Source organism: Pongo pygmaeus, chromosome 4 (genome assembly GCF_028885625.2).
Source record: "Pongo pygmaeus isolate AG05252 chromosome 4, NHGRI_mPonPyg2-v2.0_pri, whole genome shotgun sequence".
NCBI classification, from domain to species: domain Eukaryota; kingdom Metazoa; phylum Chordata; class Mammalia; order Primates; family Hominidae; genus Pongo; species Pongo pygmaeus.
In genome coordinates, this window is record NC_072377.2 from 161,765,923 (window position 1) to 161,791,307 (window position 25,385).

General features: G+C 41.9%; 1 protein-coding gene across 1 annotated transcript in view; it reads right to left on the reverse strand.

Annotated features, from left to right (window-relative positions):
* The window catches only part of TIMD4 (T cell immunoglobulin and mucin domain containing 4), a 40,418-nt gene extending 27,833 nt beyond the window's left edge, over window positions 1-12,585 (reverse strand). Inside the window, exons 1-3 of the mRNA XM_054488391.2 lie at window positions 12,500-12,585; window positions 3,672-4,013; window positions 751-1,053 (exon numbers count right to left, since the gene is read on the reverse strand). Coding sequence (XP_054344366.1) covers window positions 751-1,053; window positions 3,672-4,013; window positions 12,500-12,557 — 703 coding nt within the window. The 5' untranslated portion in view covers window positions 12,558-12,585. The remainder of the gene's footprint in view (window positions 1-750; window positions 1,054-3,671; window positions 4,014-12,499) is intronic.
* Window positions 12,586-25,385: the final 12,800 nt, after the last annotated feature.

The window sequence follows — 25,385 nt, forward strand, 5'->3', positions numbered from 1 at the left end:
CCTCAACCAATCTCTAATGCTCAGGCAGTGACTTAACCCCTGAAAGAATGGAACTGGAGTCTGACCAGGAGTGACCTTTCCTGGTTCTTCAATAAACATCTCTTGCAAGACTCCTTAGAGGTCAATTGGAGAACCCAAAATGGTGACTTTTCAAAAACACAAAAGAAAAGGCAGAAGAAAAGAGAAACCATAAAAAAAGAAAAGGAACAGTTTGGTGAAAACACCTCCTTGTACACACACACACAAACACACACACACCCACACACACACCCATGCCTACTGCTAAGGAGTAAATTGTGTCCCCTCAAAATTCATATGTTGAAGTGCTAACCCTCAGTACCCTGGATGCAAATGTATATTGAGATAGCGCCTTTAAAGAGATAGTAAAGGTAAAATGAGGTCATACCAATGGACCCTAATCCAATACGACTGGTATTCTTACAAGAGATTAGGACATGGAAGGACAGACAGAGGGAAGACAGCCACCTGCAAGCCAAGGAGAGAAGATTTAGAAGAAACCAACCCTGCTGACACCTTGACCCCAGACTTGTAGAACCCAGAGCAGTGTGAAAATAAATTTCTGTTGTTTAAGCCACTCAGTCTGCAGTGTTTGTTTGATAGGCCTAGCAGACTAATATATGCATGTGCACATGCACACACTCACACACACACTGAGAGAGAGCAAGTCACTGGGTTGCCTCATTCAGTGAGACAGATCTGTTCTAAGAAACCCAAGATACATCTGCGTACCTGCAGTGAGGATGGGCCCTTCCTTAGAAGGCTCAGGAGTCAGAAGACCTGTGGCTGCCTCTGGAAGGGTGCTTGGGGTTGGTGAAGGGCACGTGTTTGCTGTTGTGAAGACGGCAATGGTTGTCATCTGAAGTGGTGTTCCAGTTGTGAGATCCGGTGTGGTCACGACTGTTGTTGGAAGTACAGCTGGAGTTGTTGTCATTTGTGGGGTGGTGGTGGGGCTCGTTGTTGTTGTTCTGCGTGTGGTGGTGGTGGTTGTTCTGCGCGTGGTGGTGGTTGTTGTTCTGTGCGTGGTTGTCGAGGCTGTAACCAACAACAGACATGTCTGGCACCAAGCGGAGATGGAGGAAAAAGAAAATAATGCAAGTATAACTGGGACCCATCCATTTCTGTTGCCCTGACCTGGTCCACTGGCCTGGACCGTTGTAATGCTCAATAAAATCGTGTTTCCTGCCCCCACCCTGACACGTTCCTTCCAATCTGTTCTTCACACATTGGCTACATAATCATTTAAAATGTTGGCCAGGCACGGTGGCTCACACCTGTAATCCCAGCACTTTGGGAGGCTGAGGCGGGTGGATCACTTGAGGTCAGGAGTTCGAGACCAGCCTGGTCAACATGGTGAAACCCTGCCTCTACTAAAAATACAAAAATTAGCTGGGCGTGGTGGCATGTGTCTGTAATCCTAGCCACTCAGGAGGCTAAGGCAGGAGAATCGCTTCAACCTGGGAGGCAGAGGTTGCAGTGAGCTGAGATAGCGCCACTGCACTCCAGCCTGGGCAACAGAGTAAGACTCCATCTCAACAAAAAAAAAAAAAAAAAGAAAAAAAAGTCAAATATAATTATGTCCATCCCCTGCCTAAATCTTTTACTGGGTCCTCCTTGCCCTTAAGATAAAGAACCCAGTCCTGTACCTTGGCCTGCAAGCTGCAAGCCTCCATTTGACCCCATCTTGCCTTTCTTTCCAATCTCATATCTCCACCCCCTGCTATCACTTTTTCCCACCCAACTGGCGTTTATTTAGCTCTTTGAATATATCAGCAACCTTCCCACTGCATGAACCTTTGTGCCTGCTGCTTCCTATTCTCATTCTTCATGAGGCTGACTTCTACTTCACTCTCATGTCTCAGCTAAAAGGTTACTTCTGCAAGGAGGCCATGTAGATTCTCCAATAATGATTAGGCTTTATTATATGCTGTCATAGTTTACCTCCACAGCCTTTATTGCATTTCATAACTGCACATTTATTTCATTGTTATTGTTTAAAGCCTGTTTATCCCATTAAACTTTAAGCACCATGAGGGAAAATCTGACATTTATTTTGTTCTATGCTACAAATCCAATAACTATCACAGTGTCTTGCATACAGTAGGTGCTCCAAAAACATTGCATGAATGCGTAAATGAGTGCATCAAAAGTGAGCTCAAAGTATGCAAACTAGAGTGAGAATGTAGTCTCTTTCAGACAGTAAAGATTGGTTCATACCAACACCACTCACCTCCTAAACATCTGATTTGAGCTTCGTTAGCCACCGTTTATTCTACAGATCTCATCCTCCCTAGAATATGCCAAATTTTCATTGACTCTAATGGACCAGAAAGACACCATTTGTTCCAAGTGCACTTGGAAATGACCTCATAATATATTAAGGTCAAGTATTTTATAAAATAATAGCCGGTTATACCCAACTTGAAAAGAGAAGACTTGAGTGGGAGTCATCTAACTTCAATAAACCTCATTTCTCTCTTCTGCAAAATTGGAATACCTTTTATCTCAGAATGTTGCCTTAAGAGAAAGACATACTAATATGTATGTAAGTTCTTAAATTAGAAGCACCTACATCAGTTGGTCTCAAATTTTAGAGTGCATTAGAGTCACCTGAAAACTTAAGAATATAGGCTGGGTGTGTTGGCTCACGCTTGTAATCCCAGCACTTTGGGAGGCCAAGGTGGGTGGATCACTTGAGGTCGGGAGTTCGAGACCAGCCTGGCCAACATGGTGAAACCTCATCTCTACTAAAAATACAAAATTAGCTGGGTATGGTGCCAGGCGCCTGTAATCCCAGCTACTTGGGAGGCGGAGGCAGGAGAATCGCTTGAACCAGGAAGTAGAGGTTGCAGTGAGCTGAAATTGTGCCACTGCACTCCAGCCTGGACGACAAGAGCAAAACTCTGTCCAAAGAAAAAGAGAGAGAGAATATAGATGTCTAGACTCCTGTCTTCCAAGGTGCCCATCCAGTTAGGAATAGAGCCCAAGGATCCTCCAGGTGACACTGATGCAGGTGGAATACAGAGCTCACTTTGGGAAGCTCCATGCCAGACAAGCCCTAAAGGTAATTATTGTTAGCATTATTCAACCATAGGCTCAATGCAGCTCAAATTTTTGAAGTCCCACCATATTCCAAATTTCATCAAAAGCAACCGATAGTAACAGAAGAAAAAGCTCCTGAAAACTGCTATGACTGTGTCCAAATCTCATGCTCTTTCTTCCCTGCCAGAAGTGGCAAACTGTTGGTTTACTGGTTGAAGGTGACCCCTGAATACATTTTATTTAGTTCATGCAGTTTTTTTATTATTTTGAAATCTGGCAACATGTAAAAAATCAACAGAGTTCACATAAAACTTGATAGATCTGAAAACACTGGATCCAAATATCTGCAAGGTGGTAATCCCCTAGATACGTAGCAGCTGCCTCTTCAGATTGACCCTGCAATTCACGAGTTCCCTTTCCACCTTCCACTCATTTCTGTGGCTGCTTTTGTATTTACTTGCCTACTTCAAACCACGGCACTTTATCTCAAATTCAATCTTCCCACTCACTGTGAAAGCAACTCCAACCTCTTCACCACCAGCCACTGATCCCATTATCCATTAACCACTGAATCTCTCCTTCCGCAGGCATGAGGCCCTTCATGCGCTTACCTCTCTGTAGATTCAGGCGCACGTTTATCTTTACATCGTTGAACCAGCCAGGCACCTCTATGCGGCAGCAGTAGACACCGCTGTCACTTTCACTGGGGTTTAAGATGGTCAAGGAGACATCACCTCTTCGGATAGTCCCCTGAAGTCTATATTTTGCTGACTTTCTTAAGGTCACCCTCGTTCCATCAGTGTGGATGAGCGCCTCCTTGCAACCGGAGTGGGGGCACTGGTCTTTCCCCCAGCACATGCTGTTGCTGTCGTGAGACCAGGATGAGTACAGACAGGGCAAAGTCACCCGGTGACCCAAAACCCCCGTCACAACAGTCTCTGAAGCGACTGGTGCTGCAAGGAAAAATGCGAAATTTAGGTCATGCAGTACTGAAATCTCTCAAATATGCTACACAGTTTTTGTGCTAATAGATGCTTCCAGGAAGATGAAGAGAGCTGTAGTCTATGTTTCTTTTTTTTTTTTTTTTTGATACAGGGTCTTGCTTTGTCACCCAGGCTGGAGTGCAGTGGTGCAATCATGGCTCACTACAGCCTCGACCTCCCAGACTCAATCCATCCTCCCACCTCAGCCTTCTGAGTAGCTGGGACCACAGGTGCGTGGCAGCATTCCCGGCTAATTTTTGTGTTTCTTTTGTACAGACAGGGTTTCCTATGTTGCCCGGCTTATGTGGTTCTTTAGCATAAGTTTTAATGTGCCTTGCTGTGCTCCTGTGCTCCTAACTCCACATGATTCTATCCCCTAAGTGGCACCAGGTGACCAGTTGAGTCTCTAACCATGGCAAGACCTTTTTGCTGATTTAAATACTCTGATTTGAGTTCCATTCGCTAACCAGTAAACTCTCACATGAAAAATCCTGACCTTGAAACTCAATTTCACTTATTCATATAATCAGGTGGGCTGTTTTCCACAAATAGATATTGTGGACTACAGACTTAAAAGCTTCAAATGGCCGGGCATGGTGGCTCAAGCCTGTAATCCCAGTACTTTGGGAGGCCGAGGCGGGCGGATCACAAGGTCAGGAGATCGAGACCATCCTGGCTAACACGGTGAAACCCCATCTCTACTAAAAATACAAAAAATTAGCCAGGTGTGGTGGCGGGCGCCTATAGTCCCAGCTACTCAGGAGGCTGAGGCAGGAGAATGGCGTATAGCAGGGAGGCAGAGCTTGCAGTGAACCGAGATCATGTCACTGCACTCCAGCCTGGGCAACAGAGTGAGACTCCATCTCAAAAAAAAAAGCTTCAAATGGGTCTCCCAATCCAGAGAGTGCTACGAAAGAAAGATAGGCTGTAAAACTGTATTCCATTTCCTTCTCTCCTTTCAGTGGAAATTACTAGAATTGGAAATTACTTGCTTTGACTATTTGTTTGCTGTTAGATAATATGAAGTTAGGTGGAGTTCATGGACTATTTATTTATTTTTAATGGACAAATAATAATTGTGTATATTTATAGGATACAACGTGATGTTCTGATATACATATACATCGTAGAAAGATTCAATCAAGCTAATTAACATATCCATTGCCTCGCCAACTTAACAAACTTTTGTGGCAAGAACATTAAAAATCTACTAGCAATTTTGAAATCTACAACATATGATTAATTACTGTGGTCACCATGCAGTGCAATAGGTCACTAAAACTTAGTCCCTCACTCTAAATGAAACTTTGTACCTTTCAATCAACATCTCCCCTTTCACTATCCCACCCACTCACCCACACCCCCAGCCTCTGGTAAACACCTTTCTCCTGTTTCTACGGGATTAACTTTTTTAGATTCTGCATATAAGTGAGATCTTCTATTTGTCTTTCTATGCCTTGCTTATTTCAGTTCGCAGCATGTATTTTTTGTTAATGTTAGAGCTAGAAGGAACCACAGGAATTATCTAAAATGGCAGCTGTGCCATAAAAAAAAAATGCTGGAGGGTAAGGTTTACTGCATCAGCTACTTGAGATGGAATGTTTCTCCCTTTCTAAAATGAAGCATGAGTGTGTTCTAACCACTTCTACTCATTAGCATGACCTAGGGAGCTTGTTAAAAATACATAGTTTATTGCCCAAACCTGAGCCTGAATCCCTGAGGCCAAGGCCAGTGCATATGTACTTGAATCAAGTTCTCCAGGCCACTTTAATGTAGTTGACTACCCATCCAGTGTTCGAGAACCACTAGACAAGCTCCTCTAAGATTCCTTTCATCTCTGACAATCTGCAAAACATTTTCACTGTTAAAAATGTTAAGCCCATTGGTTTAATTGTGCATCAGAGATTATTCTAAACCATTTCCTTCCCCAAAAATGCTATTGAAGTGAAAGCCAGGCAGGCTGTAGATCTCAGATTGTTGAGACCACACACTGCTCCCCCTTGGGTACCTGGGTCCACGCTCGTTGTTTTCTCTGAGGCACCCTCCTGTGAGATTCTCCATTCACTAACTTTGCTTATTTAGTTGGCTAAGTCATAGAAGACATGGCCAGCAGTGCTGTGCTCCTCCTTGACTCAGCTGGCAGTAACATCCAGGCATTCCTTTCTCTAGGAGAAGGTGGCCATGAGCCCTAAGAGTCACCCATATGGTAAGCAAGACTATGTGCTTCTGGGGTTTTTCACAGTTGGCTTTTTTTTTTTTTTTTTTTTTTTTTAAAGACAGTCTCATTCTGTCATCTAGGCTGAAGCGCAGTGGCGCGATCTCAGCTCACTGCAACCTCTGGTTGTTCTTATGATAAAAGATGATTCCCAATTTGGACCAGCCTGCAGCCTTCCCCAAATTTAGTCTCTTTACTTTGCCACAGTGGAAATGTTTCCCAGATTATAAATGAAGTGGGAGGCTGGGCACAGTGGCTTATGCCTGAAATCCCAGCACTTTAGGAGGCAGAGGCTGGCAGATCACCTGAGGTCAAGAGTTCAAGACCAGCCTGGCCGACATGGTAAAACCCCATATCTATAAAAATACAAAAATTAGCTGGGCATGATGGTGGGTGCCTGTAAGTCTAGCTACTTGGGAGGCTGAGGCAGGAGAATCGCTGGAACCCAGGAGGCAGAGGTTGCAGTGAGGCGAGATTGTGCCATTGCACTCCGGCCTGGGTGACAGAGCAAGACTCTATCTCAAAAAAAAAAAAAAAAAAAGAAAAAGAAAAAAAAAGTCAAGGCAGTGGGAAGTCCATTTTGCCTCCCATGAATCCAGGAGAAAAATAAGAAGTTTATTGTCATCACCCTCAGCTATGTTAACAACATAGAACACATGCACCTAAAATTAATAACTACTAAAATATGAACTTAGCCAAGTGTGGTGGCACATGCCTACAGTCTCAGCTACTCAGGAGGCTGAGGCAGGAGGATGGCTTGAACCCAGGAGTTTGAGGCTGCAGTGAGCTATGATCGTATCACTGGACTCCAGCCTGGGCAACAAAGCAAGACTGCCTCAAATTCAAGAAAGAAAAAAGAAAAAATAGATGATCTTGTTCCTATGAATATTTGGTAAATTAATAAAACATGTACAAGAAGTATTCCACTGGAGAGTCAACATTTTATTTTCCCAAGTACTTTCGCATAAAAGGAGGCATCCTAATTGCTAAATAAGAAAAGATCTGGCCGGGCGCTGTGGCTCACGCCTGTAATCCCAGCACTTTGGGAGGCGGAGGCGGGCAGATCACGGAGTTAGGAGTTCGAGACCAGCCCGGCCAACATAGTGAAACCCCATATCTACTAATAATACAAAAATCAGCTGGGCGTGGTTGTGGGTGCCTGTAATCCCAGCTACTTGGGAGGCTGAGGCAGGAGAATCCTTTGAACCCGGGAGGCGGAGGGTGCAGTTAATCCAGATCACACCATTGCACTCCAGCCTCGGCGGGGTAGGGGGGACAGGGCAAGACTCTGTGAAAGAAAGAGAGAAAGAAAGAGAGAAAGAAAGAAAGAAAGAAAGAAAGAAAGAAAGAAAGAAAGAAAGAAAGAAAGAAAGAAAGAAAGAAAGAAAGAAAGAAAGAAAAGAAAGAAAGAAAGAAAGAAAGAAAGAGAGAGAAAGGAAGGAAGGAAGGAAGGAAGGGAAAGAAAGAAAGAAAAAGAAAGAAAGAAAGAAAGAAAGAAAGAGAAAGGAAAGGAAAGATCCAATAGAGAAACTAGCAGAGGACATAATAGACAATTCGTAGATAAGGAAATAGGAGCAGCCAATAAATGTTACCCATTAGACTGGCAAAAGCTTAGAACACTCATAATATTGAGTATTGGCCAAGGTGTGAGTAAACAGGACTCCAAGACACTTGTGGGAAGGGACTTAGGAAACGATTTAGCCTCCTGAGATAAACCAGAGTGAAATGGGGGTATGAATTGTTATAGCCACACTGTGAGGAAATTTGGCAGTTTCTATTAAGTATTCACTATACATGAGTCCTAGTATGCCTTAGCAATTTCACTTTTGTTATCCACCCTAGAAAAACACAAGTTGACAAAGATGCCTATTTGCAAATGTTTATTGCAGCCTCCATGTATATGTGAATGAAATGGACAATGTATATATGGGGAATGGCTAAACTGGTGCATATTTATTCCATGGAATTCTATGTAGATTGATAGCATTAGAGATAGACCTGCATGAATTGACAGGAAGACTCCAAGCCATTTAATGATGAAAAGGGGAAATTTCAAAACAAGACATAAAATATAAAACCCTTCTTGTAAAATAAATAAATAAAACAATTTCCTTTGTTTTTGTGGGCTCAGACTTTTGAAAGTAAATGCACAGAAAAGTGTCTGGTGGGATAGACACCAAACTCATTGTGTCAGTTACCCCCAGGATCAGAGAAAAGGGATTGGAATTGGGGATAGCAGTCCAAAGGGCATTTGGCTTTATAACATTTTAATTTTTTCATCAGGAGTGTTTCTGTGTTACTCATCTTATTAAAAATTCATATAAGAAAAGGAAGCAGGTGCTGCGTATGGCAGGAACAAAATCCATTAAGCTCACATTGTAAACCCCATTCTGCCATTTACTGCTTTTGTGTTGTTGGGGGAAAGCCATGATAATCCTGACCTCATTATCATCACAAGGCAAAGGGGATAATACTCACCTCGGAAATGGTTTTGAGCTCCACATGAAGACGAGTATTAAACGCCAAGTGAAATTAACAAAGTATTAATATGCATAACCAAGGACATTAGAATTTAGAAATTAGACAAAAAAAATGGTTCCTGTCTGTTGTAAAAGTATCCCTGAGTAAAGCAATTGTTGGTATCAAACCGGTTTCACTTCTGTGGAGCTACCTGGAATGGTGGATACAACCTAGGTCCTTATGCCAGCTTGGTTCCTTCCATAGCTGGTGAGCTTAAGCAAGGCTGGCCCTTCCCCAATCTGAGTCTCAAAATCGCTATCTACAGAGTGAAAGGCATCTTTTAAGAGTACATCCAGCTCTGATTCTTGGTGATTCTGAGCAGTCACTCTCTTTTAAGTTGGTTATCTTAGAAAAGGCACATATAGGCCGGGTGTGGTGGCTCACACCTGTAATCCCAGCACTTTGGGAGGCTGATACATGTGGATCACCTGAGGTCAGGAGTTCAAGACCAGCCTGGCCAAATATGGTGAAACCCTGTCTCTACTAAAAAATACAAAAAATTAGCCAGCTGTGGTGGCGGGTGCTTGCAATCTCAGCTACTTGGGAGGCTGAGGCAGGAGAACTGCTTGAGCCTGGGAGGCATAAGTTGCAGTGAGCTGAGATTGCACCACTGCCCTCCAGTCTGGGCATTGGAGTGAGACTCTGTCTCAAAAAAACTCAAAAATATTTTGAAAAACAAAAGAAAAGGCACCTATGAAAAAACAAAATAAAACAAAAAACAGCTCACCAGGTGCTGCCTCCTTCAAGCAGGATTAGAAAATCCCCCTCAACCAGTGTCCTGCTAGTAGCAGGACATGTAGACATAGACCCCTGCAACTTTCAACCTAACAAAACCCTCCAAACCTCAAGTTTCCAGGATAAGACAAAGACAGTAAAAAAAAAAAAATTGATGAAAAGGCAGATGGTAGTTTTCTTACATCCAAACAAACCCATACCAGACCCAAAATATAAGTGTGAAAGTGACAGGGACTGCTTTCATTTTGTAGATTTTTTTTTTTTTTTTTGAGAAGGCGTCTCACTCTGTCACCCAGGCTGGAGTGCAGTGGTGCGATCTCGGCTCACTGCAACCTCTGCCTCTCGAGTTCAAGCGATTCTCCTGCCTCAGCCTGCCAAGTAGCTGGGATTACAGGCACATGTCACCACGCCTGGCTAATTTTTGTATTTTTAGTAGAGACGGGGTTTCACCATGTTGGCCAGGCTGGTCACAAATTCCTGACCTCGGGTGATCCACCAACCTTGGCCTCCCAAAATGCCGGGATTATAGGCATGAGCCACCACCCCTGGCCTGTAGATTCTTTCTTCAGTGCCTATAATGTATCAAGCGTGGAACTAGGTGCTGGAATATAACAAGCCACAAAGCAGACCTGGCCTGCCCTCATGAGGCCTGCAGAGTACCTAGGAAGAGAGTCAAGTGAGTGAGCATTTGCTATAGAGTGACAAGTTTGCAGATGCAGGAACTCCAAGGAGGATAAGAACTCATAGCAGAAACACCTAAACTATTCCAGGGGCTACAGGGTAGCCAGAAAAAGCCTGAATTAAGTAGGGACCTGAGGATGCATGGCACTACGGAGGAAAGAAAGGCAGAGAGAATAGTATAATATGAGTTTGAGAGGTGAGGAAATACATTTGTTTTCCTTCAAACATGGGTGTTTTCTCATGCACCATGTTGGAAAGGTTTCTGCACATACAAAGAGCCAAGAGGTAGAAGAAAAAATGTTTAACACTGCTAATCACTGCGGAAATGCAAATCCAAACCACAATGAGGTATCACTTCATTTCTGATAAAATGGCTACTATCAAAAAGACAAAAAGCAAGCATTGCTGGTGAGGACGCAAAGAAAGAGGAACTCTCGTACACTGTTGGTGGGAATGTAAATTACTACAGCCATTATGGGAAACAGTATGCTGATTCCTTAAAAAACTAAAAATAGAATTACCATATGATCCAACAATCCCACTACTGGGGATATATCCCAAAGAAAGGAAATCAATTAAAGAGATATTTACACTCCCATGTTTATTACAGCACTATGCACGATAGCCGAGATATAGAAGCAACCTACGTGTCCATCAATGGATGAATGGATAAAGAAAATGTGGTATATGGCCAGGTGCTGTGACTCACACCTATAATCCCAGCACTTTGGGAGGCCGAGGTGAGTGGATCGCCTGAGGTCAGGAGTTCAAGACCAGCCCGACAAATATGGTGAAACCCCGTCTCTACTAAAAATACAAAAATTAGCCAGGCATGGTGGCAGGCGCCTATAGTCCTAGCTACTCGGGAGGCTGAGGCAGGAGAATGGCGTGGACCCAGGAGGCAGAGCTGAAAGTGAGCCGAGATAGAGATCGCGCCACTGCAGTCCAGCCTGGGCGAAAGAGCAAGACTCCATCTCAAAAAAAAAAAAAAAAAAAAGAAAGAAGAAAAAAAGAAAATGTGGTATATAAACATAGTAAAATATTCAGCCATAAAAAAAGAGTGAAACTCAGTCATTTGCAACAACATGGATGGAAACAGGGTTTATTAATATTGTGTTAAGTTAAATAAGTTAGGCACAGAAAGACAAATATTGCATGTTCCCACTCATACATGAGAGCTAAAAAAGTTGATCTCATAAAAGTGGAGAATAGAATGATAGTCACTGGAGTCTACAAAGGATAGGGGAAAAGGGGTATGAAGAAAAGCGGGTTAATGGGTACAAAAATACAGTTAGTTAGAACATGTGGAAAAAGGAAAAAAATACAATTAAAAAGAAGGAATAAGTCCTAATGTTTGATAGCATAGTGGGGTGCCTATTATTAATAATTTCTTGTGTATTTCAAAATAACTAGAAGAGAACATTTGAAATGTTCTCAGCACAAAGAAATTTAAATGTTTCAAGAAATGAATATCTCAATCACCCTGATTCGATCATTGTACATTGTATGTATATATCAAAATAACACATATGTAGCCCATAAATATGTATAGTTATTATGTATCCATTTAAAAAAACATGGACTTTTGTAAAACTGCAAGGGTCATTCAATATTATCTTGTCCTAGAAGCATAGACTGTGACAACTTGTCATTTAAAAAGCCAGGTCTCTCATTTCAAATATGGGAGAGCCAGAGCAATTTAGACATATTCCTAGTATCAACAGTTAGTGCCCGAGACACAGCTGCAGCTCAGGCCACAACACTTGGCCCTATACCACCAGGATGCAAAGAACTTCACTGGCCAAAACTGAGTGTGTACATTTGCATCATCCAAAACCCAAAAACAACATGCAGAAAAGAAACCTTACCATAAAGCTTCACCCCAGCAGAACAAAACAAAAAGCAAACAAATACTTCTAAAAACAGAGGGAATGATAAGAATTATCACAACTCTCACCAAAACAAATTCTTCTGGCTTATTGATTATGTGAATAACACCCATAGAGGAAATCTCTTTTCCCCAATTTATTTGACCACTTATTTCAGTGTCTCTTCTTCAGTTGCCATTTCCAATATGAGCCCAAATTACCCCAGCTTAAAACCACCAGACCAGTCTCTGGATAAACCTCTGTGTAACAAGGCAGGACAGAGACCCTCCACAGAAGGAAGCCTGGTAGGGAGAGGGGAGGGATGCAGAAATGAAGTGAGCTTCTGCTTTACTGAGGCCCAAACCAGTGCATGGAAATCCATCACACAATAGCAAGTCCTCCGGCAACTTCTACATAGAAGGTTTCAGAACACTTACTCAGGTAAAGCCACCAAAACTCAATCAACAGCCAGAGAATGAGAGGTTCTTTGGACATTTTGACGGTTGACCGGACCCAGGAGTCTGTCTGTCTATCCAAAGCCCAACCTCTTATATCCCAGTTAATGCTGACAGGGTGGGACTATTTAGTTTCATTTCTCTTTTTGCCTCATAATCTTCCCTTTCTCCTGTCCTACATGGCTTCCCCCAATGGGCGATGCACGATGAAATGTGCTGAGCCCTTTTCTCCTGGTGACTAGCGTGTGTGTAGAGGGATGGCGTGGACAGACTTGTGCTTCTTTGTCCATGTGTATAGTGGGTTTCCTATATGTGCACGAGCATCCATGCATGTGCTGGTGCAAATATGCCTGTATAACCTGTGCACGTGCCATAGTCGTCCCAAGTGCTGTACAGCCTGTCACAAAATGCAATTGACTCTCCACACTGGCAAGTGTTTACATGTAGATTCCTCATGGGGCCAAAGCATAGTTAGACTGAAAGTTGCCTCTATTCCCATTCTAGGTTCTCCTTCACCCTGTCCCCTGGCCTCCTTGCCCTAATAACAGAGAAAGAAAAGTGAGGACAGGCACAGTGGCTCACACCTGTAATCTTAGCACTTAGGGAGGCCAAGATGGGAGGATCGCTTGAGGCCAGGAGTTTGAGACCAGCCTGATCAACATAGCAAAACCCCATCTCAATTTTTTATTTAAAAAAAAAGTTTAATAAAAAAATTAAATTTTTTTAAGTTTTAGGAAGAAACTGAAGCCCAGAACGTCCTGATTCCAAAGCTTATGGTTAATCACTACATTGTCCTTTGACCTGTGACTGTAATGTGTCCATATGACAAGGCCTACCTGTGGCTAGCTCCTACTTAGTACCAGAGAGAAAATACAAGAATTCACAAATGGTCTAGATTTTTAAAAATCCTCAATTGATTGTAACCAGCCAACAAACCTCAAACATTCAACATTGCTTCTACTGAAGTTATCAGTGAAAAATCTAAATATCAGGTGAGGTTCTAGATCCAGAGAAGCCAGACTAACATGGGCAGGGATGAAAATAAGGGGATTCAGAGTGAATCTTCCCACTGAATGCCCACAGAACCAAGGGATCATTTCCCCATTCTATCCCCAGGAAACTGGAGGATTAATCTCTGGATAAACTAAGTGGTCCCAATAAAACATTTTCAGATATTTATAGTTTTGAGTGTTCCCCAACAAAACCACTCAACCCTCCTTCAATAAGTTCATCAGTGCGTGAGCCTCAGCCATGCATGCAGAACTTTTAATTAGTTTTTAGTGTCCCTTTCAGATATGAACAGATAACCAGGGATCATCAGACATTTGAGGAAAGCATTTAACATAAAAAAGAGACAAAAATAACAGGGAGAGCTAAAGAGAACTTCAAAAACTTTTTAAAAACCTAATATTTTCTCAGAAAGAAATATTTTACATTCATGAAAAAGAACACAGACATTATAAAAATGTCCCAAATTTTATTGAAGGTTTGAAAAATCAAGTTAAGAAAATTTGTTAGAAAGTATAACCATCTACAAAGCCAAAGGACTAGGATTGTTTCAGAACGTTAAAAAAGAAAATAGAGGAAAGGAAATTACTAAAGAAATAATAAAGGAAAGACTCTCGTAACTAAAGGAGATGAGTCTCAGTATTGAGAGGTCAATCAAATGCTAAACTCAATGAATAAAAATATCCCCACAAAACAAGACATTATCATGTAATATGAGAACATCAGACATAAAGAAAAGATACAAAAAGACTCCAGAGAGAAAGAACAACGTATTGCACTGAATGGATTTGGAAATAAAATGGCATTGGTGTTCCAAACAACAAAGCTAGAAAATAATGCATGAATGCCTTCAAAATTCAGAGGGAAGGCCGAGCGTGGTGGCCACACATCTGTAATCCAGCACTTTGAGAGGCCAAGGTGGGTGGATCACTTGAGTCCAGGAGTTCCAGACTAGCCTGGGCAACATGGTAAAAACCTGTATCAGCCAGGCACGGTGGCTCACGCCTGTAATCCCAGCACTTTGGGAGACCAAGATGGGCAGATCATTTGAGGTCAGGAGTTCAAGACAAGTCCGGGCAACATGGCAAAACCCGGTCTCTACTAAAAATACAAAAATTAGCTGGGTATGGTGGTGCATGCCTGTAATCCTAGCTACTTGGGAGGCTGAGGCAGGAGAATCACTTGAACCCAGGAGGCAGACGTTGCAGTGAGCTGAGATCACACTACTGCACTCCAGCCTGGGTGACAGAATGAGACTCCATCAAAAAAAAAAAAGAAAAAAGAAAAAAAGAAAAAGAAAAGAAAATCTGTATCTGCCAAAAATACAAAAAAATTGGCTGGATGTGGTGATGTGCACCTGTGGTCCCAGCTACTCCAGAGGCTGAGGTGGGAGGATTGCTTGAGCCCAGGAGGTGAAGGTTGTAGTGAGCTGAGATTGTGCCACTGCACTCCAGCCTGGAAAACAGAGAACCTGTGTCCAATTAAAAAAAAAAAAAAATCCAGAGGAGAAATTTATTTTCAACCTAGAATCCTACTCCCAAACAATCTATTTCTCAAATGTAAAAGCATAATAAAGGCCTTTTTGGACACAGATTCAAGATTTACTTACTATACTTCCTTTCCTAGGAAGTTATAGAAGGGAAATCTGTAACAAAACAGGAGAAATAACCATGAAACAGAAAGTCATGGGGTCCAGAAAACACGACATCTAACTCCAGGGAAGAAAAATTTCACAAATAAAACTGCAGAACAGACCTAGAGGGGAGCTGTTTCACTGCATCACAAACCACCCCAAAACCTAGTGCCTGAACAATGTACTTTTCATGATTCCCTGGGATGACAGTGTTCAGCTGGGTAGCTCTCACTTAGTGGCAGTGGCTATCTCAAGACTAGATTGGACTATTTGTCCAAGATAACTTTCTCACTCACATGACTGATCATCCAAAATGACATTTTTAGCTGGACTCATATGTCTAGCAAATTAATAGAATGACTAGAAGAGGTAGGGGCTGGACTGACAACTCTCTCTCTCCACATGACCTTTCTACATGGCAGCTTGGGCTTCCTTACAGTATGGTGGTCTCAGAGTAGTTGGATTTTTTACATAGGATCTGGCTTTCTCAAAAATTAGCATTCCAACATGCTCCGTAATAATCCACAAAGGTTCTTATGACCTAGCCTTAGGTGACATTCAGTATCATTTTTACAGTATTCTATTGGTCAAAAGGCAAATTATAAAGCCATCCCAGAGAATTCAAGTGGAGGGAGCAATACAAGGGTGTGAATATGAGGAAGTGTGGTTCATTGGGGTGGTAGGGGAAGCATCTTTGGAGAATAATTACTTTAATAACCACCTCAGGCTGGAGCAGAAGAGCAGAGGAATAAGCCTTGGGGTGGTGGTAGTGAGTGTCACGAATGAGCTCATGTACTTAGGTATTTTGAAAATAACTTTGATAGGTGTTTGGCAGATATGATGGAATACTTGGGATGAATTTTTTTTTTTTTTTTTGAGACAGGGCCTTGCTCTGTTGCCCAGGCTGGAGTGCACTGGTATGAGCATGGCTTAGTAAAGCCTCAACCTAGAGGCTCAAGCAATCCTGTTGCCCCAGCCTCCCAAGTAGCTGGAACCACAGGTGCGTGCCTCCATACCCAGCTAATTTGTTTAAATTTTTATAGAGGCAGGGTCTTGCCATGTTGCCCAGGCTGGTCTCAAACTCCTGGTCTCAAGTGATCCTCCCATCTCAGCCTCCCAAAGTGCTGGGATTACAGGCATGAGCCACTGCCCACAGCCGTGGGATGAATTTTTGATGGATACTTGGGAAATTAAGAAAAAAAGACAATGAAGGCTGGGTGCAGTGGCTCATGCCTGTAATCCCAGCACTTTGGGAGGCCGAGGCAGATGTTCCAGGAGTTCCAGACCAGCCTTGCCAACATGGAGAAACCCCATCTCTACTAAAAATACAAAATTTGCTGAGTGCAGTGGCACATGCCTGTAATCCCAGCTACTTGGGAGGCTGAGGTGGGAGAATCCCTTGAACCGGGGAGGTGGTGGTTGCAGTGAGCCAAGATTGTGCCACTGCACTCCAACTGGGGCGACAGAGCGAGACTCCATCTCAAAATAACAAACAAACAAACAAAAAAATGAGATAATTATTACAACCAGGAAAGATAAAATTTTGTACAAGAAAAGAAATGTAATTATGGTGCATTTGCTAAGTGTGAAAGATATTAATAGTTACATGCTGATAATAATGTAAAATCTGGCTACTGGCTGAATACACAATTTTTATTGTAATTAATTTATTTTTTTGACACAGGGTCTCGTTCTGTCGCTCAGGCTGGAGTGCAGTGGTGTAATCTTGGCTCAGTGCATGGAATACTTGGGACGAATCTCTGCCTCCAGGGTGCAAGCGATTCATGCCTCAGCCTCCCAAGTAGCTGAGATTACAGGCACGCACCAAAACATCCAGCTAATTTTTGTATTTTTAGTAGAGATGAGATTTTGCCATGTTGGCCAGGCTGGTCTCAAACTCCTGGCCTCAAGTGGCCTGCCTGCCTCAGCCTCCCAAAGTGCTGGGATTACAGGAATGAGCCACTGTGCCTCGACTTAACACATAATTTTGATTTGACTACACTGGAAAAAATTGGTAGAGAGGAAGCGGGGTGGGAGTGTAAGAAAGCCAAAGTCTATTCACCTTTACAGGAAGTTAACAAATAGTGTCTCAAATTGGTCAATCAGACAATACCAGCATAAACACACTATGAGTAATATGAAGGTAAAAACCAGAAGAACAAGCTCAAAAGAGTTTAATGCAAAGAAGTGAGAAAGAAATTCACTATTTTTTAAGTTATAAATCTTTTACACTTGACTATTAAAAATGCATATATTGAGGCCGGGTATGGTGGCTCATGCCTGTAATCCCAGTACTTTGGGAGGCCGAGGTGGGCAGATCACTTGGGGCCAGGAGTTTGAGACCAGCCTGGCCAACATGGCAAAACCCTGTCTCTACTAAAAATACAAAAATTAGCTGGGTGTGGTGGTGCGAGCCTGTAATCCCAGCCACTCGGGAAACTGAGGCAGGAGGAGCTCTTGAACCCAGGAGGCGGAGGTTGCAGTAAGCTGAGATTGCACCACTGCACTCCAGCCTGGGCAACAGAGGGAGACCATCTCAAAATAAATAAATAAATAAATAATAAAATAAAATAAAATAAAATGGCTATATTGAGCATACTTAGCACCCACATCTTAATTTCTAATTCCATCCTCCCATAAAAAGAACCAGGGCTTCTTGGAGAAATGGCTGATTCTAGTACTGAGGTGAAAAACATACGGGCTGAGCCTGGAGCATCCTGCAGTGTCAGTAAGTAAAAGCAAGAAAGTGCTAAAAAAAAAAAAAAAAAAAAAGAAAATTAAAAAATATTCCCACAATAATGAGATTATTTTAAAGGGCAAAGGAGATTATCAAAAAAGCTTCCAAAAAGCTTTGGCTCCACCTCAAAGCTGGAACAACCTGAGCAACAAAATAAATAAAAGAATACTGGATTATAATCCAAAGTATAAAATAAGTATCTGAGTCCATACTGACAGAAGTAAATTATGACTCCATAAATAAATAGGGGAGAATAGACAAATCTTCTCCCCAGAAGCATTATAAATAATTTATGTAGATACTCCCCATTCAAGGAGATAAAGCCTAACTCCCCACTCTTTCAGTGTGGGTTTGACCTAGTGACTTCTTTCAAAAAAATACAATGGGGAGTGGCAGGGGCAGGAGTAGCTTTACAGTAGAGAAAACTGACAAATACTACCTCAGGGAGGCAATCAAGATCAACATCAACAATAAGTTGAGTTGATAATATGTACCCTTGACATGATGTAATATAAGAGTCACTTAACTTCTATGGACTTCCTCCTCAAAACCATGACACTGAATCATGAAGAAAACAGGCAAAGTGAGGAGGCTCACACCTGTATTCCCAGCACTTTGGGAGGCTGAGGCAGGAGGATCACTTGAGCTCAGGAATTCAAGACCGGCCTGGCCAACATAGTGAGACATTGTCTCTATTTTTAAAAAAGATAAATTAAATAAATAAATAATAAACATAATGTAGTATCCCAGGTGGGATCTTGGAACAGATAAAGGCCATTAGCTAAAAAGTAAGAAAATATAAATAAAGTATGGATTTTAGATAACAATAATATACCAATCTTGATTCATTTATTTGATTTGATTTGATTGTTATTATTATTTTTTGAGACAGAGTCTCGCTCTGTTGCCCAGGCTGGAGTGCAGTGGCATGATCTCGGCTCACTGCAACCTCTGCCTCCTGGGTTCGAATGATTCTTCTGCCTCAGCCTCCCAAGTAGCTGGGATTACAGGCACCTGCCACCACGCCCGACTAATTGTTTGCATTTTTAGTAGAGATGGGGTTTCACCACATTGGCCAGGCTGGTCTTGAACTCCTGACCTCAAGCAATCCACCCACCTTGGCCTCTCAAAGTGCTAGGATTACAGGCATGAGCCACCACGCCGGGCAGCTTCATTAATTTTAATAAATATATCACACTAATATAAGATGTTAATAATAAGGGAAACAGGTGTATGGTACGTAAGAACTCTGTTGTATTATCTTTGATTTTTCCGTAAATCTAAAACTTTTAAAATAAAGTTCATTTTTAAAAATGCACATATTCCTTTGTTTTAGGAATGTAAATGTTAAAAGTAATCTAGTATCTGGAGGGGTCAAACACTGGAAAAAGAGACTAAACTTTGTTGTCTCTTCCTAAGTTAGAGTCCATGATCAAGCTTCAGAATATTCACAGACATCCTAATATTTGATGCTCAGTTTTTATTAAAGCATATTATTGAGAGAGTTCAAAGCAGTGCTGGATATTTCATGTCTTTGCCACCTTCATTCTCTGCATTTGGAGGTTTGCCTCTGGAGAACCGGACTTCCTTCACTCTCAGTCAATGCGGTTCAGGTGGCATTGATTTCATTCATGGGCGCAATTGGCTCAAGGATAGGCAATTGACTCAAATGAAGTCAAGGATACACAATGTTGAGATGTTTATTGTGACTTTTAAGAGATAGAGACCCTCTCTATTTTCCTCTGGTCTGAGCTATGAGGAAGTGAGCTGGAAGCTAATGGCAGTGGTTTTGCCACCAACGAGGAAAGACTACCTCATAAGAGAACCAATCAAGCAGAAGGCAAGTGAGGAAATAAAGCAAGTCTAGGCCTATGACATGAGTGGAATCCCTGAAACAAGGCACATCAATGAGGCAATACATTTCCTTTTGGGCTTAAGTCAATTTGCATTGGGTTTGCAGTCATTTGGAACTTAAATCTGGAAAAAAAAAAAAAAACAAAAAAAACCTCTGCAAAGTGAGAATTTGTCTGGATGATTTTAAAATTTTTCCTATTCTAAGAGTTTAGGACTGGGCACCGTGGCTCACACCTGTAATCCCAGCACTTCGAGAGGTCAAGGCAGGTGAATTGCTTGAGCTCATGAGTTTGAGGTAAGCCTGGGCAAAATGGCAAAACCTCCTCTCCACAAAAAATACAACAAATAGCCAGGCATGGTGGCATGCGCCTGTAGTCCAAGCTACTTGGGAGGCTGAGGCATGAGAATCACTTGAACCCTGGAGGCAAAGACTGCAGTGAGCTGAGACCATGCCACTGCACTCCAGCCTGGGCAACAGAGCAAGACCCTGTCTCAAAAAATAAATAAATGAATAAGTGATACAAGAGTTTATACTAGTATCTGGTCCAACCACCTGCTTCATCAAACACCTGATTCACCTCAACCTTTTAAGCACTCATCAAGTGCCTGTCAACCTATTATGCTTAGACATGTGAAAATTCTGTTAGGCCCTGAGAATAAAGACAAATAAGGCATAGATTTTACCTTTACAGACCTGACAGTTCCAAATCTTTAAACAAAGAAGGGATTATCAGACCCCATTTTACAAATAAAGCCATGACGCCAGAGAAGATAAAAGACTATTATGTAATAGGATGAAAATGGAATCCAGGATTTCTGGATAAAGAGTCCTTTATAGTACCAATACTTTCTTTCTGGTAAATGGCATTATTAAATAAAATCCCATTTGTTCATTTTTATTCATTTGTTTCTTCATCATCTATACCAAGGGTCAGCAAATTATGGCCCATGGACCAAATATAGCCCAATACCCACATTTGTAAAGAAACTTTTATTGCAACACGGTCACATCCATTTTTTAGCATATGGCTGCTTTCACACTATAATAATAGAGTTGAATAATTGGAACAGATATCATATGCTCCACAAACCCAACAATATTTGCTATCTAGTCCTAACAGAAAATGTTTGCCAACCCATTGAGTTCATGTTATGTGTAGGCGCTGTGCTAAGCCCTGAGACTGTTATATCAGATGAGCCATTCTTGCCTTCAATAAGCTCACAACCTAGGCGCTAGGGAAATGGAAAAGGAACGAACATTCACTAAGCTGTGGCTATGTGCTAAACACTCTGCTAGGTCTTGTTCACATGTAATCCCAGCAACAAACCCACAAAGGAGGTATTATATTTGGCACTATACGTACAAGGAAAGAGGGATTGGAAGACACTGAAAACTTAACTCGAAATATAGTTTTACTGCCTAGTATATTCGAGCTGATATCAGGACAAGAATAGAGATTAACTCAAATTGCCCCAAGGAGGAGGTTACTCATGACAAGGTCACATGCAATCTGGAATCAGCACCTCATTAGGAAACATCAAGGTGTTACTTCCTCTGCTCTTCTCTGGGGTATCTCTTTCTGTCCCTCTCTGAACCTCTCCCCTGACCAGCTTTCCCATGAGGTCAGCTTTCTCATGGTCCTTATTATACACCCTAGCCCCAAATCCTCTAAGTAACCCTCAACCCAGCTCTCTGAGCTCACTCACTCATTCTTTCAATTCTAAATGCCAGATTCCTGAGGGAGAACTTGAGCCCCTCTGGTTCGCATTTTCCAAGGTAGGCCTCAGATTGTTTTCCACTGGCTGCCCTCTGCGACTGGCTACCCTGAGATCAGCCTTACCCTGGAGAAGAAAGATCCCACCGTGCAGAATGCCACCATTCCATTTGCAGTTTCAGCAATTGGGCTGTGGATGGAGTATGGTTGCTCAGAAGTGGCTGGGTTTGGTAGGCAATGACTAACAAATCTAGTACAAATAGAAATTTTTTTATGAGTCTGTCGCCAGAACAATCATTTAAGTCACTTAGGAATCCAGTCAACTGGAAGGAACAGAAAGTCCAATTCACAGAAGCCTAAACATATAAGGGGTTTGTTTTTTCTTTCATAAAAAGAAGCCTGGATGTAGACAGCCCAAGGAATCAAAAATATCATCAAGGAGCCAGACTCTTCTCTTTCTGTTCCTCCATGCTGGTTTGTCACACCATGGTCACAGGAGGGCTGAGGTACTTCTAGACATCAAGTTCATGTTTGGGAAGGGCAAAGGGGAGACAGAAAGGCTTTCGCATTGTTAGTCTTTGACTTTTTATTTGGGAAGAGAAGCCCTTCTCAGCAGACTTGACTTATCCAGAGCTAAGCCACCAGCTTACCTTCAAATCTATTGTATGAGATGGCTATGACTGGTTTATTTATTTATTTTTATTTTTTATTTTTCCATAAGTTATTGGGGTACAGGTGGTATTTGGTTACATGAGTAAGTTCTTTAGTGGTGATTTGTGAGATTTTGGTGCACCTATCACCCAAGCAGTATACACTGCACCATATTTGTAGTCTTTTATCCCTTACCCTCCTCCCACTCTTCCCCACAAGTCCTCTCCAAAGTCCACTGTATCATTCTTCTGCCTTTGTATCCTCATAGCTTAGCTCCCACATATCAGTGAGAACATATGATGTTCAGTTTCCCATTCCTGAGTTACTTCACTTAGAATAATAGTCTCCACTCTCATCCAGGTCACTGCAAATGCTGTTAATTCATTCCTTTTTATGGCTACATAGTATTCCACACCACAATTTCTTTATCTGCTCATTGATTGATGGGCATTTGGGTTGGTTCCACAATTTTGCAATTGTGAATTGTGTTGCTATAAACATGTGTGCAAGTGTCCTTTTCAAGTAAAGACTTCTTTTCCTCTGGGTAAAATCCTACCCAGTAGTGGGATTGCTGGATCAAATGGTAGATCTACTGTTAGTTCTTTAAGGAATCTCCACACTGTTTTCCATACTGGCTGTACTAGTTAACATTCCCACCAGCAATGTAGATGTGTTCCCTGTTCACCACATTCACGCCAACATCTACTGTTTTTTTTTTTATTTTTTAATTATGGTCATTCTCACAGGAGTAAGGTGGTATCTCACTGTGGTTTTGATTTGCATTTCCCTGATCATTAGTGATGCTGAGCATTTTTTGTATACTTATTTGGCCATTTATATATCTTCTTTTCAGAATTGTCTATTTATGTCCTTAGCCCACTTTTGATGGGATTTTTTTTTCTTACTGATTTGAGTTCATTGTAGATTCTGGATTTAGTCCTTTGTCAGATGTATAGATTGTGAAGATTTTCTCCCACTCTGTGGGTTGTCTGTTTATGCTGCTGACTGTTCTTTTTGCCATGCAAAAGCTCTTTAGTTTAATTAGGTCCCAGCTATTTATCTTTGTTTTTATTGCATTTGCTTTTGGGTTCTTGGTATGACTGGTTTAGACCAATCAGGCCTACGCCTTGAGCCTGGGGTAGGGATCTAGGGTCCTTCAGATCAGGAGATGAAACATGCTGGTTCCCTGAAGAAAATTAGAGTTCTGTTAGAAGAAGAAAAGGCTGTTGCCTGAGCAATGGACAGCAGAGCACAGAGACCAAGTACATACAACCCTGTGGCTGATTCAATGCCAGGCTTCTAATAGATAATAAGTACCTGATGAGTGAACGAATGAGTCAACATTTTGATTCATTAATAGGAGAAAATAATACAAAGTGGAAAGAAGGTAAGAGTAGCTGTCAGAAGACATAAATATTTCAGAAATCTTCGTGAGGCCCTGTCTCACCTCTGAAATTTATTTTCTTTATTTGTAAAAAAGGATTGAATAATGCCTTCAGTGTAGAGTCTATTTGAGAATTAAGTGAGATTACTTATGGGCAAGTTCTTTGAAGTCTTAAGGACATAGGAAAAAGTTTCAACTTATAAGCAAAGGAAAAAAGATGGGAAGAAGCTGGCATGAGTCAACTGGCCTCATAAATCAACCTGACAAAGGGAGGATCCACAAATAGAAAAGGAGAAATGGAGCTTGGGTGGATACATGTTGCAGTTGGGTCAAAAAGTCATTGTTACATTAGTTTTACTGTCGGAAGAGGAAAGAGTTTCCATCTGAAGAAATACAGAAAGTACTGAAATATTGGAAACCCAACTTTTATTCTCCTGGCAAGGCCAGATGTTTGTCAAGAAATTGAAAGTGGATCATGCATGGCGGCTCATGCCCATAATCTCGGCAACTTATGGAGGCTGAGGTGGGAGGATTGCTTGAGCCTGGGAGGTTGACGCTTCAGTGAGCTATGATTGCACCACTGCTATCCAGCCTGGGTGACAGAGCAAGACCCATTCAAAAAAAGAAAAAGAAACAGAGAGTGAGAAGAAAAGAGAAAAAAAGAAGAAAAAGAGAGAGAAAGAAAGAAAGAAAGAGGTGAGGGAGGGAGGGAGGCAAGAAAGAAAGAAAGAGAGAGAGAAAGAAGGAAGAAAAAGAAAGAAAGAAAGATAAAGAAAGAAAGAAAAGAAAGGAAGGAAGGAGGGAGGGAGGGAGAGAAGGAAGGAAGGAAGGAGGGGAAAGAAAGAAAAGAGAGAAAGAGAGAGGGAGGGGGGAAGAGAGAGAGGGAAAGAGGGAGGGAGGGAGGGAGGAAGGAAGGAAGGAAGGAAGGCAAGAATTGCAAGTGGAAGAATTGGATGTAAGAATGAAAAAGTACAGTAATAAACTCCCCTGGAAATATCCTGGTTGGTGCAAATATAATGAAATTACTTCTTCCAGGTGCCATAGTGTGGAACCTCAGATGAATATAAATGGCTGCCATTGGCAATTGAGTTTAATTTTATTTCATATAGCCTTAGTTATTTTTACAAATATTGTAGTTTTCTTCTAGGCACATAATAGTGTAACATGCCCCATCACCATGATGTTCATTATGGACACATGACTGGATTTGGCAAGTGCATGTAACTAAAAGTGTCATGAACCACTTGCAGGTGGAAGCCTAGAAGAATTGGTGTACAATTCACTACGTTTCCTTTGTCTGGCTTCAAATAGTGAAAGACCCCAAACCTGGGTCTCTGATTAAGAATGATGTTAAGTAGAGTCCCACCCTCCACCCCCGTGATCCTCAATGGAAACATGTAAAAATAAAAAGCAAACTTTGTTATTCTTTTTTTTTTTTTCCTGAGATGGAGTCTCACTCTGTTGCCAGGCTGAAGTGCAGTGGCACAATTTCAGCTCACTGCAACCTCTGCCTCCCGGGTTCAAGTGATTCTCTTTCCTCAGCCTGCAGCTGAGACTACAGGCACACCCCACCACGCCCAGCTAATTTTTGTATTTTTAGTAGAGATGGGGTTTCATCATGTTGGCCAGGATGGTCTCGATCTCTTGACCTCGTGATCTGCCACCTCGGCCTCCCAAAGTGCTGGGATTACAGGTGTGAGCCACCACGCCTGGCCCAAACTTTGTTATTCTAAACCACTAAATTATTATTTGTTTAACCACAGCATAATCTTACATATTCTGACTAATACCTCAGTCATGTGGAACCAGTAATGAGAAGTGGTTAAGAACATTCTTTGGAGTGAGACAGTCTGGGATCAAAGACTTTGACACCAGGCCAGCTGTGG